This window comes from Brassica rapa, chromosome A05 (assembly GCF_000309985.2).
Source record: "Brassica rapa cultivar Chiifu-401-42 chromosome A05, CAAS_Brap_v3.01, whole genome shotgun sequence".
NCBI classification, from domain to species: domain Eukaryota; kingdom Viridiplantae; phylum Streptophyta; class Magnoliopsida; order Brassicales; family Brassicaceae; genus Brassica; species Brassica rapa.
In genome coordinates this window covers 25,524,607-25,538,912 of record NC_024799.2, presented here as the reverse complement: position 1 = coordinate 25,538,912, position 14,306 = coordinate 25,524,607, and the positions used below count along the sequence as shown (strand labels likewise).

The window sequence follows — 14,306 nt, the reverse complement described above, 5'->3', positions numbered from 1 at the left end:
TGTGTTCCAAAAACGACGTCATTTCATCCTTCTTCACTCTGCTTTGATCTCTTTCTAAGCATTTCATATCCTATCCTGAGAGAGGATATTGTAGTGTCTGTTTCCAAACATAAGGTTAGTAAAGAATAAAGTTTTTTTTTTGTTTAATTATCCAGAAACGCCGGTGAGGACTTGAGAGGATAATAAACACACAGAGAGCGACGGAGAGACTGAGAGAAGAAGGAAGAGATGGAGAAGTACTTTGGGAATGCGTATAGGGGAGATCCAGGAGTGCCGCACGCAGATGCTGATAGGTTCGTGAACATATGGATTGGTTCGGCTGCCTTCTCTGTTCTCACATGGGTCAATCCTTACATGTGGCAGCTCTCCAACCAGTTCAAGTAAAGAACTCTTTTTTACTCTTTCTTTGTCTCTCTTTAGTAATCAGGATTCGAAAGTTTGTGTCTTTATGGTTTTTTGTGTGTTTGGTTTTTCTGTGAATGCGAGTGTGTTTTGGTGGGTCTAAATTGGCTTCTTGTTCATGTGCTTGCTTCTCTGACTTAACTCTAGTGAGACTTTGTTTGGGGCATACAAGAAAGGTTGAGCCTTTGGTTTCTTTTAGACGAAACTGAATGAAATTGTTGTTACCATAGGCGTGTAGCTAAAAACGTTAGCTTTATTATATCATTTGATTGTTGAGGGAGGGAGCGTTTTTGGTCCAATGGATAAGACTAGTATGCTGCTCTTCTTAAGGCTTTGTATGTTTCTCCATTTTTTTTCCAAAGTTTGAGTCTTGGACTTGTTCTCTCATGCTCTCTAATTTTGCAGTTATCATGATAAGTGGATGCTCTTTGAGCAGCACCACTGGAAAAAGGCAAGGGCGAAGAAGCAGCCTTACGAATTCAAGGTTTCACACTTTTATCCCAACAACTGAATTATTATATGTTTTTCCTGATATTTTCTTACAACAAGTGTTTGTTTGGTTCTTGTTTTTGTTAATCAGTGGAATAAGATACCAAAAGAAGTCAGGGACTCGTATTATTACAACTGGCCTGTCTACTTCCCTTAGATGAAAGCCTCTCTGCCTTGCAATCTTCTCAGCTGCCTTGTGACCAGCAGAGAAACAACTAAAAAGAACTTTGCTTCTTGTTCTCTTCCTTTTGTACTTCTGTTGGATTTAAAGTTTGGTTTGTATTGATCACTCAACTATTCTCTGTTTTATTTATTCTCTTCTGGTTGAAACTCTTATGGCAAGATTGAAACACTCTCTTTCTTTCTTTTTTAAGTACAGAACCAGAATCTGTCATTGTCATATGATTCTGCAACAAGTTATAGAGTTCTCCTGACAACTGTCTTTTGAACAAGTTGAAATATTGAAGTTCCAATGTTGGGAATACGGTTACTTTGACATTCCTCGTAGGTTTTAACAGGGTAGGCAAAGTGTTTTGATAGATATGTCGGTGTTACCTAGCAAATAGCTCAATCTAGGGAGGAAATGCATCCACTAAAACTGCAACAATGGCTCAATAACAAGCTGTTTATGAAAACCAGTAAAAGAAAATTGAACTACAACCAGCATAAAGTAATAATTTGTAAATTTGATCATAACATGTTTCTGTAATAAGAGAAACAGTATGAATAGTTAAATTCTTGTAAGAAAAGAATCCCAAATCAACTAATGATTCCTTTACAAATAACGAAATCAAAGACTATCCCTTCCTACTTTCTTGTAAAATCTTCTGTACTTCTTCCGGCTGGCATGGAATGGTGAGTGGTCCTCTTGGTTGAAACCCAAACTCCTCTCTCGCCAGTTCAAGCAGTCTCCTAAACTCAGGTTTGTACAACTCTTGAAGCTCCAAAACAAACCTCACAGCTCTCTCTCCTTTTACAGCAATCACTGCCACATGCCCTTCTTTAACATCACTTGGAACCGTTGTTGCACCATTACCCTCTTCCTCAAACTCAACACAATTCTCAACCCTCTTGGAGAATCCAGTGAATAAGCAGCAAGGTTGTATCTTTCTAATGAAAAGCTTCAACTTCTTGCACATTTCTCAAAAACTTGTGAAGAGAAAGTAAACAGTAGGAAGTAAGGCTCAGGTGGGTTTTCTCTGCTTCTTCTTCTTCTTCTTTGGTGGAGTTGTTGCATTTTTGTGGATTAGAGAGTCTATACTTTATACATTCATAGCATGGTTAGGACTTAAGGAGGTTACCAAGAAGTTTCTTCATTAACATTTAATGCAGTTCCTTATTTGTGTTCTCTTTCTTTGCTCTCCTGAGAATAGTGGGGCCTCACAAGAACACGGTTTAGCAGCCCAAATAGAAGCCTCTCTTTCTCTGTAACTTCCTTTTTTTTTTTTTTTGCTAAATTGTAAATATCATTTCAGAAATGAACTGTTGAGATTTACAAGATGCATTGAACAAACTGTAACTTCCTTTTTAAATCTCTCTTTTAATTAATTAAAGATATATAGTTAATCTCTGCTTCAATCTTTTTCTTTTTTTGTCTTTGTAAAGACTCAAGTATACTTTTATTCATCAAAGAATAGATAGAATGTGTAGTAAAACAAGTAAAGTTACCAATACAAAAGCTATTTAGTTTTGAATGTATACAATTTTTTTACCACTGAAATTCTGATATCTTGAAGTACAAGCTAGGTTTGTATTACAGTAGTCAAAGATATAATACGTGTAGTTGTAATATCTTATCATATAAAAGACATACCGTACATATAAAAGAAGTGAAGATATTTGTCATTATCAAGAGGATCGAGTAGAAGTCATATGTTTTTGTCAACCACCTCGTGCTCTGGTCTGTACTGTACGGTATCATTAAATGCTTGTTCAAACTTTCTAAGCACCGTCCCGTGTCCCGTACCTTACGACTTATATAACCCTGTAACAGGGTTCGATCCTCCTTACGGGCCCCATCAGACTCATTTGTATTATCACAAACATATAAAGATTGAATACTATGTGCACCAACATGGATTTAAACTTGTACAAGTGAGAGATCGGTTACGTTAAGTAGTCGTCAGTAACATCCATGATATAACCTTACAATTTAATAGGCGATTGGGTAATACAACTTGATTCTTTAGACATTTTTTTAGTTAAAAGCTAAGAGACCTCATCTTATATTACGCTAAGGGACCCAACCTAAAAGACCTACAATATACATGCTCTAAGGAGGTTAACATGAAATTTCTTGATTACGAAAAAAAATCTTAATTACATTTAATGTAGTTCCTCATTTGTGTTTTCTTTCTTTACACTCCTTAGGCCACCATTATCGCGGGTGGTTAGTGGGTTTCTAATGGTGTGGGCCCCACAAAAAGAGTAAGAATCGGTTACAGAAGTAATGAAATAAGGACCAATTTTAGAGTGTTTTTTGCACTGTTCGCGGACTCCACTAATACGTGACAACCCGTGATTGGTTCGATTTGAATTTTTTTTTCAGACATAAAAAAATAATCAAAAAATTAAAAAAAAAATTCTTAAGAAACCGTGCCATGAAACTCAGCGATAATTATGTTCTTAGAATAGTGGGGCCTCATAAGAACACGGTTTAGCAGCCCAAATAGAAGCTCTCTTTCTCTGTAACTTCCTTTTAAATCTCTCTTTTAATCTTCTTTTTCTTTGTAAATATTCTAAACTGAAGGTGTTATTGATTTATATATTTTGATTGATTTAGAAATCCATATAGTATTTATAAATCTAAATAAAATATGCAAATTCAGAGGTTTTCTCTTGGATTTGAGTCTTGGTATTTTTAACTAAAAAATCCAAACAAATCCATTCAAATCCATTATAAAATCAAATATATTAGTAAATCCGTACGATTGAATAACGTTTGATTTGATATAGAATTTATGAATCATTAAACCAATAACACCTGATTTTAATACATATTTGAAAATCCCAGAACCAATAACACTACATTTAGTTCGGATTTTCAAATTTATTAAAATACAACAACCAATAACCTCTACTTATTAATCATAGAATTAGACAAAATATGTAGTGTAACATAACCTATACAAAAGGGCTCTGACTATTTAGTTTTGAATATATACAATTTTTTTACCACTGAAATTCTAATATCTTGAAGTACAAGCTACGTTTGTATAACAGTAGTCAAAGATACAATACATGTAGTTGTAATAGCTTATCATATAAAAGACATACCGTACATTAATATAAAAGAAGTGAAGATCTTTGTCATTATCAAGAGGATCGAGTAGAAGTCATATGTTTTTGTCGACCACCTCGTGCTCTGGTCTGTACTGTAGTACGGCATTATTAAAGGTTTGGTCAAACTTTCTGGACCATCATTATCCCTGGTATTTAGGGGGTTTCTTATGTTAATAATGCATTTAAAATAAATCAAAAACACTAATATACACAAGAGACGTCGCTTATTTTGGCTACGCAAGATACGGTCTTTTGAAGACACGTGTAGGCAGGGGATGATACCGTCCCGACTCTCGGTCTCTCTCTATCGCGAAGAAGGAAGAAAGAAGAAGAAGCCATGGCAGAGACCTCGTCTCTCGGAGACTGAAACCAACCCACGTCAAAGAGATCCTGATCGGAACCATAGACGAACTCAAACTGGGTCTGAGGTTCTTCAATTTCCTCGGCCTGCACAGAGGATTCGACCACTCGACGGCGTCGTTCTGCGTCTTGATCCACGCTCTGGTCCAATCCAATCTCTTTTGGCCGGCCTCGTCGCTCCTGCAGACGTTTCTCCTCCGGGGGCTTAACCCAAGCGAGGCTTCTCACGTGCTTTACACCTGTTACGAGAAGTGTAAGCTTGGTTCGAGTTCAAGCTCGAGTTTTGATTTGTTGATTCAGCATTATGTACGAAGTAGGATAGGTTTAGATGGCGTTTTGGTGTTTAGGTTCATGAAGAAAGTTGGTTTACTGCCTCAAGTCAGAACCTTGAGCGCGTTGTTACATGGTTTAGTTCATTGTAGGCATTACGGTTTGGTGATGGAGGTGTTTAGGAGACTATCATGCTTTGTTCTCAGCAGCTCAAGATGTCGCCGAGGTAAACATATTAGAAAAACTCATGCTTAAAGGTGTTGAACTAAATTGATCAGCATGTTCATATCTTGGTTCTTATGTAGTGCCTTGATAAAAGCCAGAAGAATCTGTTGGCCATATGGACGATTAAAGCAGTTGTGGCTAATGACCTCTTTACTGATGACAGCTTTATGGTAAGTTACTCTTTTTTCTAGTTAATGACAGTGAATTATCCAATGACAGTAATGTTAGCTATTTTGGGTGAATAACATTGTGATGCGATGTATTAATTCTCGGTTTCATTAACAGAGCTCTGTTGTGTGTTTTATATCTCAGTATAATAAAGATTGTGTTTCAGTTCTGCAAAGAGAACTCCTTGAATCAAATGTTCCATACACTATAGAGCGAGTGTCAGGTTTCTCTTAACACAGTAGACAGCGTGGAGACGTTTGTTTCTGATATTAATAATGGGAGATGGGACTCTGTTCTTCCTCAAGTGTCTCAGCTTAAGCTTTCCAGGAATAAACTAGAAGACCTTTATGAACAGGTTTTTGCTTTCTCTTCTCTTTGTGGAATTTATATAAAGTGTTTACTATGGAGAAGCCTATTGATTCAATCTCTGGTTGTTTGTTGTAGTGATGGCTACTATGGAGAAGCCTATTGATTCAAGCCATGGTGATTCTGCCACTTCTTCAAATCGGGTACCACTTCTTCAAATCAGTATATATAGACACATACAAACATATGTATGCAAAGTACGAATCTTTGAATGAATTAGACATGTCTATAAGAGGAATTGTGGTTCTTGAACTGAGAATATGAATTATTTTTTGTTCTAACTGCATGATATGGCATCTTTGTTTTAATTTTAATAAAAATGTTTAATAAGTTTTTTTAAGAACCTTAAAATAAGAAACTTGCAATGGAGACATAAAATGACCAAGGTTCTTAACATAGTCTCTTAACCAAATTTACTTTTTAAATACTATTAAAAATAAATTAAGAGACCCTTAATGGTCTCTAGGATAATGATGCTTATATAACCCTGTTCGATCCTCCCTACGGCCCCATCAGACTCATTTGTAATGTCACAAACATATTGAATACTATGAGCACCAACATGGATTTGAACTTTTACAAACCAAAGCCTTAATTTCTTCAGGGTTTTGTGAGACCGTGAGAGGATGGTTTACGTTCATTAGTTGTCAGTAACATCTATAATATAACCTTAGATTTATTAGGCGATTGAGTGATACAACTATTGACTGTGTAGACATTTGATTATAATAAACACATTTTACAATCTAGGGATTTGAAACTAAGCCATAGCTTCCGTAAAACAAATATCGTACGCATATTCTGAATGCATGTCTCTTAAACTATCAAATACAGAATATATACAGTCTATGGAACACAATAGCCTTCTATGCATGTTAATCCTCACTGCAAAGGCTATTTTGTAAGGGCAGTGCTGTCGACACCCCATGCAAAGTTCTCGAGTAAGACCATCGTTGGGAATTATAAAAATCCTTACTCTTTTTCTTTGTCTATATATATAGATCATTTGATTATGGTTCATAAATGGATCTGTCCCCAATAGACATTCAATGTGAACTGTGATGCTACAAAAGGAATTGCACGTATAAACCCCAACTTGTGGATATGTTTCCCTTTCGCATATGTCACACCAATTGTGTCCTCCTGTATCTTCTTCGTAGGATAAAGTGAGATAATGTTCATCATGTTTGTACTTCACCTTATATGGTAAAGTGGCACAACGGAAACAAAAGATAAAGGAACATTCGATACAGTTCAAATGTCTCTTTTGTTTTCCACATATGGAACACGTTCTGGGTATGCCTTCCTCAAAAGTTAAAAACAAGGGATGGGGATGTAACTCATGAGTGAAAGGATCGGAAACCAAAGCGCATCGTACATCTATTTTGAAAGAACAATAACGGCCTTTACAGCACGTGTATACAAAACCACAACAAAGATTTCTACAAGCTACACACTCGAATTGACCTTCGGGTTTCTGAGCCGTTTGCAAAGTGAGTGGATGTGCATGCAGTGGATGCCATTTTTTACGAGGAAGATGTGCACATGTTTCATGGAGGATAAAATCACATCTCATGCAATTATAAATGTTACCTTCATAGATAGGAAGGATGCACGCTTGACATCTTTTTCCGTCCGCTACTTTATCACTCTCCTTCTTGTCAAGTCTCATGTTATGATTTGGATGGCTGAAATGTTCTATGACTCCATCACCTATATCTTTGAACGCCTTAATATCTTCATACTTCGTTTCTGGTTCTCCTTCAAGTTCTCTTCCGTCCCATAAATCTTTTCGTGTTTCACATTTAGAATGAACAACATAATCGCAATCCTTCACACAAGAGTATCGTCCATAATTTTTGTCAACTCTTTGGCGACAAACTCCACAAGACCAATTCTTATTAGGATGAGGAATAAGAGTAAAAGAGAGACGGTGGTCATGACGGGATATTCTGATTGTGGTTGGTAAGTAGATACACGTCTTATGAACTACGAAATCGCATTGATAACAGACGTAAATGAAGCATTTATCATCACTCAATGCACAAACGTCACAAGTTAGGGAGTTTATTCTAGGGAAGTAGGTGAGGGTATGGTCATGCCTTTTTGGGTAGTTTATAGAAAGGATGTTCAAACTTCTCGCACAACCAGGAAGTAAATCAAAATCACATATAGAACAAGAGTAATAGAAACCTTCATGAGTGTTTTCTCCACAGCAATGACACTTGTTGTAGTGGCTGCCCCCTACGTGAAGTGTACTCTTGGGGGATCGAAAAAGAAGTTGGAGAGGGTGTTTGGGATGATAAGGCACTTTGATCTCAGGTTCAACACATTTCTTGTGGTAGGCTAGGGTACATTTGTGGCACCAAAAAAAATCAGTGAGATGTTTTATTTTACGATGGCAAACGTAACACGAAAAGGTAATGGACGAAGAAAACTCTTTCAAGTCAGAAACGAAGGGGGAAAGACGGTGAGATCGTCGCCTAGGGCATAAGATAGTTGTAGGAGGAGAAGAGTGGTCGAGGGAGTCCATGGCTTGTACAAAAGAGTTTGAGGCTGTACGTAAGAGATTTGAAGAGTGGTTTAATTTGAGTTTTGCAGAATCCATACATATATAGGTGGCCAAAAGAAATTCATATTACATATATTTACACATCATTATCCCAATTACAAAGGATAGAGATTAGAATAACATAACAGTTGACTCAAAGTATTTTGGTTTATATACTTCTCTAGTTGCCTCACTCAAGGTATTAGCCCTTATATTAATATACCTCTTTTTGTAGAAAATAAATTCTTACGTGACTCCTGTTGCCAACTCTTTCTTGTTATTCCTAAGGAATCTAAGAGCAACCTCAATGGTTTGATACCATGAAAGTATAAAATTAATCTATATTATTATTTGCAAAGTAATTTTATATTTAGGTTTATTTATATATGAAGGTTTTCAAGTTTGTTTTAATAAAAGATATTTTATTAAAGTAAACAAATTATTGTATATATAGAATTCATATTTAATTAAATATTAAATATTTTTAAAAATCAAAAAAACAATTGATTTTAATGATTTTTTTAATTAATATTATATTTATTTACAAAATTTTGCAAAATTATTAAGTCCGCAAGTGCGGGTAATCCACCTAGTAGTATTATAATTTCAGATTGTTGTTTCGATTTCATTAGTTTAGACATAAAACAAATTTAGCCAGAAAAAGGTTGACACTTAGCTAATAGATACCTTCAGTTTGTTTTTGAGTTGCTTCCCATAGAGATGGTTCTTGAGACTTTTGTCTCTCTTTGACAAATTTAGTCAGTAAAAAGTTGACACTTATCTAATAGATACTTCCAATACTCTTTGGAAACTATAGAGCATAATTATCGCTGAAACCGGTGGCACGGTTTCTTAAGAAACTTTTTTTATTTTATTTTTTGTCTGAAAAACTAATAATTAAAAAACAAACTAATTGCGGGCTGTCACGTTTCGGTGGGGCATGCGAATAGTGCAAAAATTTCTCCAAGATCGGTCCTTATTTTGTGCTTTCTATCACTGATCTTTAACTGTGGGGCTTACTCAAATATTTAATTACTTTTTGTTAAAGATCTCATTGTTAAGGATCCTCTTTAATGATGGTCTAAGGTCATGATTATCGCTAAAACTGTTTTTTAGGTTTCTTAAATTTTTTTTATTTTTTGTTGTCTCTTATTAAAAAAATAAAAAATAAAAAGGGAACCAATCGCGGACCGCCACATGTCAGTGGAGTCGCAAACAATACAAGAAACAGACCAAAGTCGATCCTTCTTTCGCGACTTTTGTAACCGAATTTTTGTTTTTTTGTGGGATCCACACTATATCTTATTATTATTTTGTTAAGGATCCTTCTTAATTAACTCCCGATAATCGTGCTCTAACTAACAAGTATTTTACTTTATTGAATAAACTAATTAAATTTGGTACGGCTAAACTTTTTGTATTCTAGTCGCGAGAGCACCATGGTTCGATGCCAGATCAATCGGTGTCGACCAGCGGCAGCATTGACTCTTCTTATTATGATTTTCTCATCATGATGCTGCATGCTGCTGATAAAGACAGATCGAGTTCTAAGAACTTCTCAGTACTTGCACACAAAAAGTACGCAGAAATGTTTCATATCCAAGCTTTATGGAAAAAATATAACGGAACCTGATAAAAGGATTCTCCATTGTTATCTGGGACTGCAAACTCAGCAACAAGCTCGTCCGCAACCTGATAGTAGTTTCAGCCGTCAGAATGAATAGTACCGTATATCATCATGTCAGCACTAAAACAAAAAAAGACGTTAGGGAACCACAAGACCTCACTGTTAGTTGTCCTTCCTTTACATACCACCTTTTTCACAAACTGAGAAGAAATCCATAATCAAACAAACCAATGAGAAACCAATAGTAACACAAAGAAGATAAATTATAAACACCTTTCAAGCTAAATTGACGTAGACTTTCTTCCTCTACACTCTTATCCGGTCCAACCACAAACCGATGTCTCTTCTTCCTCTTACCAATGTTACTTAGGTAGAGTGGTCAGCTTTTGGCACAAAGACAACATTGTTGTCACAACAATGCCATAAACAGAGAGACATAACAAGAAGGAATTAACTTGAGACAACTTGAATTAGTTAAGAACATTACATTAAAAAAAAAAAAAATCTAATTGCGGTGAGCACACACGACTTTCAGAAAGAAAAGAAAAAATCTAATTGCGGTGAGCGTGGATCGAACACGCGACCTTCAGATCTTCAGTCTGACGCTCTCCCAACTGAGCTATCCCCGCTTGACAATGAATTTCTGGCGTATTTTTACATATTTTACGAACTCCATTTCTGTGTATATTCTAATTTTTTTATATCAATACTTGTCTTTCTGACAGAAACTAATGCACTTTTTGTTAGAAACTATCGAATAGTTTTGCCGGTTTAACAATTGAAAAAGGCTTAAAACCATTGTGCAATGCTCATGAACATCAACTAGACTACATTCTTAAAGGCAGAAGACTATAAATATGGGATTAAGATTTCTGAATTTTAGCATTGTTGCTAATTAACGTGTGTTGTCATGATACGAGTTTGCTTAAAAGACACAAAGTCACACGCAAAAGTTTGTAGCAAAACAAAACCGGAAGAAATCTCAAACATATTCACACATTTTCTTTTGAGTAAGAGATGAATGGTTTTAGTTAAAAGTGTTCCGATTTTTCCAATCTCTCACGATATCATCACACTGAAGATCATTGCCTGCTTTTATATTACATAAAGTTTCCACAAAATTTCCATAGAAAAAAATAAGTTGGACAGAAGATCATAAAACACATTCTTAGTACTAAAGCCCGATCCATACAGACAAAACACATATTCTCTGATAGTGATTGGCTCACTTCGCTCTACTATTCTCTGAGCAACCAGAATCAGATTCGATGATTCTCACAACAAAAAACAAATCGAAAGTTTATACATTGGAAGAAAGATTTTAATAGTAAACGATTTTGATTAATTTGAGAGAGAACCAAAAAAAAAAGTGAGAGTAATACCCTTTTTGTTACTGATCTAGGAAGTGATCATATAATCTTCTCCTCCTCCAACTCCGTCTCGCTCTGCTGCTGCTTCAGCTAATCTCTTCCATGTAAATTGGCGTTGTTCTTCAACTTCTTTGGACTTGGCTTGTTTCTCCTCATACTGTCTCTGGCATTCTTCAAATAGATCAGGATCCATCTCCATGAACATCTTCTTGATATTTACGGTTAGACCGTGGACTGCTTGGTTCCAGTGAGACTGGATGTTCTTCTCCAGTGCCGGGTATATTATTGGAAGGATTACGCTTCGGTTCTGCGCGATTAGACCCACTATGTGCTCGTTGTTCCACAGGAACAGTGCTCGTTCTGCAACCTGTTATAGGATTTTTATGAGATATGAATGTAAGTTCAAGGCACAAAACCCACGTAGAATTGCAAAGTTTGAGCGACTGCACAAAGATATAACAGGAAACTTGTGTAATTGCCAATGAAACTAATAACAGGCTTGTGATTAGAACCAATGAGAATCAAACGTGCTCCAGTCTAGAACACAAATGGACAAGACACCGAAAAAAATGCTTATATCTTCTTCTTTTTCGAGCTGTTCTCTGATTAAAAGCATTGAGCAATGAAATACATGACTCGTAAACAAAAGCAAACGTAATAGTGCGGTCGCATTCGTAGAGTTGGAGTGATTTAAGGTAAATAACGATCATCTAAGAATCCAAGGTTCATTTTCAAGAGTAGTATCTATCAACAACATGAGATAATCACATCAACCAAATGAGTATACAATCAGCATTATCATGATCATTCAATGAAAGGGTTAAAAGGAGAAAGAAGCAAGCAATAAAACAAATTTGCAATACACTGTCAAGCACTTAAGTTGCATTGCAAACTCTTTTTTTTTTTTTAAAGTGGACTGAATGTGATATTCATAGAGGACACTAGCACACAATATCTCAAATTCATTACCTCCATATGCTAAATTCATTTGGAAACATAACTAGCTAAAGAAACAAAATATCCAGCGTTAAGGTGATGTGTATAACAAGACTACTGACCTGAAAGTGAGAGCTATTAAGGCAGCGAGCAATCTGTTGGAACAACGGAACCATACAACGCTGAAACTCAACAGGCTGCGTTGCCTCAAGAACTTCTTCAAGTTCCTGAAGGAAGAGATTCTCCTTGGTGCAATTCGTCACAGGCCAATACTTCAACAGCCCCCTGATCACCGTATCCGCTAGCTTATAATCCTTTTCCACAAACTGAACAATGCAATAAGACAACTGCTGATGATATATCGCTATAGGTTTGGGCTTATGCAACGGTATCAACACCCTGATGAGAAACAGCTTGTGCTCCTCCTTCATAGGCAACGCAAACCCGTTAATGATACTGCCTAGAATCTCCAAAAGCTCCCCGATCCCGCCGTGCCTCTCCGTCTCATAAATAAACCTATAGAAAATGTTGTTGATCGCTTTCCTAATAAACGGCCTGTGCACCATAAACTTCCCGTAGATCCTATGAAGAATCGTTTTCAAATACTCCCTCTCTCTCGGATCCTCGGAGTCAAACAAGTCGAGCAGCTTCAACACAAAGGAATGGTCGATATACCGTTTGGCCACTTTGGTATCGGTATCAGTAGAAACAACGTATCGTAACAGCAGCTCGTAAACCAGCTGCAAATGAGGCCAGGAAGGCTCCAAATAAGGCTCCTCCTCCTCGGGATCCGCGGGCTCCTGGCCCGTGTTCTCATGTGAGGCAGGAGGGAGACAACGAAAGAGATTGAGCGAAACCATCTTGATCATTTCCTCCTGACAAGACTCGGAGATGATCTTGCTAGCTCCAGACTGTATAAAATCCACCAGCTCCAGCAGCGTCTGCCTCTTGATCTCCTTCTCTCTAACGATCTTGGTGGTATCAGTGAAATCAAAGTGGAAACAGCAGTTCTGAAGCTTCCTGAGGAACAAAGATTGCCTCTCTGAAACGGGAACGTCCCTGAAGAGAGGGAGTGGGGTCACCGAGGTTATAGGCGGAGGAGGAGTGGCTGTTGTCACTTGAGAAGGAGGAACCAGTGCTCCACGAGAAGCGTGGCTAACGACAACATTGGAGCCACCAAGATTATAGCTTGACGGTTCGTTGGATTCAGATTTAGAGGGCTTCTTGTGCCCACCACCTTTCATGATTTTCTTAAACATGGCTAAAAGGAACTAACTTTAAACTCCACCTAACTAAAGAAACTCTAATTTGGGATCAGCATGCAATCAAAAACCCTAATTATTCAAATTCAAATTCAAATTCCAAAGAGAGCTTCTTCTTCTTCTTCTTCCACTATGACTCGATTAGATCAATCACCCTCATTTTCGCAATCTCACGAGATGGAAACAAGAGGTGGAGATAGTTTACCGGAGTGTTGTCGGAGATCTGAGGTGGTGAAAATCAGACCATTGGTGTGATCTAAGAGATCTTGTCGCGCGAGTATACGCTGGTTAATCGGACGGCTGTGATTTACCGGCGAACAAATAAGGAAGAAGAGAGCGAGAGAGAGAGGAGAGAGAGAGGATGGCTAACGAGGAACAAGGACTCGAATCAAATCGGATACAGCACCCAAAAAATCGCTTTTTTCTTTTAATAATTAGTACTTAATTACTAACCGTAATCTAGATTAGTTTTTGCGCGAAACAAAACAGTGAAACAAGCTGAAAGTTGGCGGAAGAATATATTAAACAGATTAAAATAGAAAAGTGAGTTTTCTATAATGTGTCTAATTCACAAAAATAATACTAGTATATAATTTCTTATTTTGGTCAAGAATTTTTTTTTTATTAAAATCAGTGCACAGCCGAACATTTTACTTTCGTACATGGACATATAATTTACATTCACAGCAAAAGAAAATGGATTATACTAATGTAAAATGTATATAGGTTGTGAAACATCGCTTTGTACTGCCCAATCAGCTTTCCATTTGAAAATGGTCGACCCAATGTATCTAACAAAAGAAATTGATAAAAAAAATTCTCAATATTATAATTTTAAATATATATATATATATATATGATTGAATATAAATAATATTTTTATCTAAATTTTTATAAATAATAAAATTTAAAAATTAGCAAAAAATATTTTTAAATATCATTTAAATTTTTTAAGCTCTTATCTCTGCAGATGTGCAAAAACACTTACTAATGTTGAA

General features: G+C 36.4%; 4 protein-coding genes, 1 long non-coding RNA gene and 1 other non-coding gene across 6 annotated transcripts; 2 read left to right on the top strand and 4 right to left on the bottom strand.

The window, feature by feature from the left end:
- The first annotated feature begins 100 nt into the window (after positions 1–100).
- On the top strand, positions 101–1,285 carry LOC103870511. The gene is made up of 3 exons (XM_009148643.3): positions 101–380; positions 808–886; positions 983–1,285. The coding sequence occupies exons 1-3, from the start codon at positions 229–231 to the stop codon at positions 1,046–1,048; spliced, it is 297 nt and encodes a 98-aa protein (XP_009146891.1). The 5' UTR covers positions 101–228; the 3' UTR covers positions 1,049–1,285.
- A 179-nt stretch (positions 1,286–1,464) lies between these two features.
- On the bottom strand, positions 1,465–2,936 carry LOC103870512 (auxin-responsive protein SAUR50). The gene has a single exon (XM_009148644.3). It carries the CDS (start codon positions 2,028–2,030, stop codon positions 1,689–1,691), a length of 342 nt encoding a protein of 113 aa, XP_009146892.1. The 5' UTR covers positions 2,031–2,936; the 3' UTR covers positions 1,465–1,688.
- A 1,453-nt stretch (positions 2,937–4,389) lies between these two features.
- LOC117134145 lies at positions 4,390–5,897 on the top strand. The gene is made up of 4 exons (XR_004458321.1): positions 4,390–5,029; positions 5,109–5,198; positions 5,341–5,551; positions 5,641–5,897. It is a non-coding gene; the product is annotated as an uncharacterized LOC117134145 (long non-coding RNA).
- A 425-nt stretch (positions 5,898–6,322) lies between these two features.
- LOC103870510 lies at positions 6,323–10,587 on the bottom strand. The gene has a single exon (XM_033292738.1). The coding sequence runs from the start codon at positions 8,168–8,170 to the stop codon at positions 6,323–6,325; it is 1,848 nt and encodes a 615-aa protein (XP_033148629.1). The 5' UTR covers positions 8,171–10,587.
- Positions 10,297–10,369, bottom strand: TRNAF-GAA. The gene has a single exon. It is a non-coding gene; the product is annotated as a tRNA-Phe (tRNA).
- Positions 10,588–10,888: 301 nt separating the features above from the next.
- Positions 10,889–13,690, bottom strand: LOC103870509 (serine/threonine protein phosphatase 2A 57 kDa regulatory subunit B' beta isoform). Its single transcript, XM_009148641.3, has 2 exons — positions 12,169–13,690; positions 10,889–11,477 (listed from the first exon to the last, which is right to left on the bottom strand). The coding sequence occupies exons 1-2, from the start codon at positions 13,303–13,305 to the stop codon at positions 11,139–11,141; spliced, it is 1,476 nt and encodes a 491-aa protein (XP_009146889.1). The 5' UTR covers positions 13,306–13,690; the 3' UTR covers positions 10,889–11,138.
- Between the last annotated feature and the right edge of the window lie 616 nt (positions 13,691–14,306).

Bases quoted from the DNA above. Each gene is read 5' to 3' on its own strand.
- LOC103870509 (XM_009148641.3), bottom strand. From the start codon at position 13,305: ATGTTTAAGAAAATCATGAAAGGTGGTGGGCACAAGAAGCCCTCTAAA. The intron at 11,478-12,168 runs GTCAGTAGTCTT...ATCCTATAACAG, and splicing joins TTAATAGCTCTCACTTTCAG to GTTGCAGAACGAGCACTGTT.
- LOC103870511 (XM_009148643.3), top strand. From the start codon at position 229: ATGGAGAAGTACTTTGGGAATGCGTATAGGGGAGATCCAGGAGTGCCG. The intron at 381-807 runs GTAAAGAACTCT...CTAATTTTGCAG, and splicing joins CAGCTCTCCAACCAGTTCAA to TTATCATGATAAGTGGATGC. The intron at 887-982 runs GTTTCACACTTT...TTTGTTAATCAG, and splicing joins AGCAGCCTTACGAATTCAAG to TGGAATAAGATACCAAAAGA.
- LOC103870510 (XM_033292738.1), bottom strand. From the start codon at position 8,170: ATGGATTCTGCAAAACTCAAATTAAACCACTCTTCAAATCTCTTACGT.
- LOC103870512 (XM_009148644.3), bottom strand. From the start codon at position 2,030: ATGTGCAAGAAGTTGAAGCTTTTCATTAGAAAGATACAACCTTGCTGC.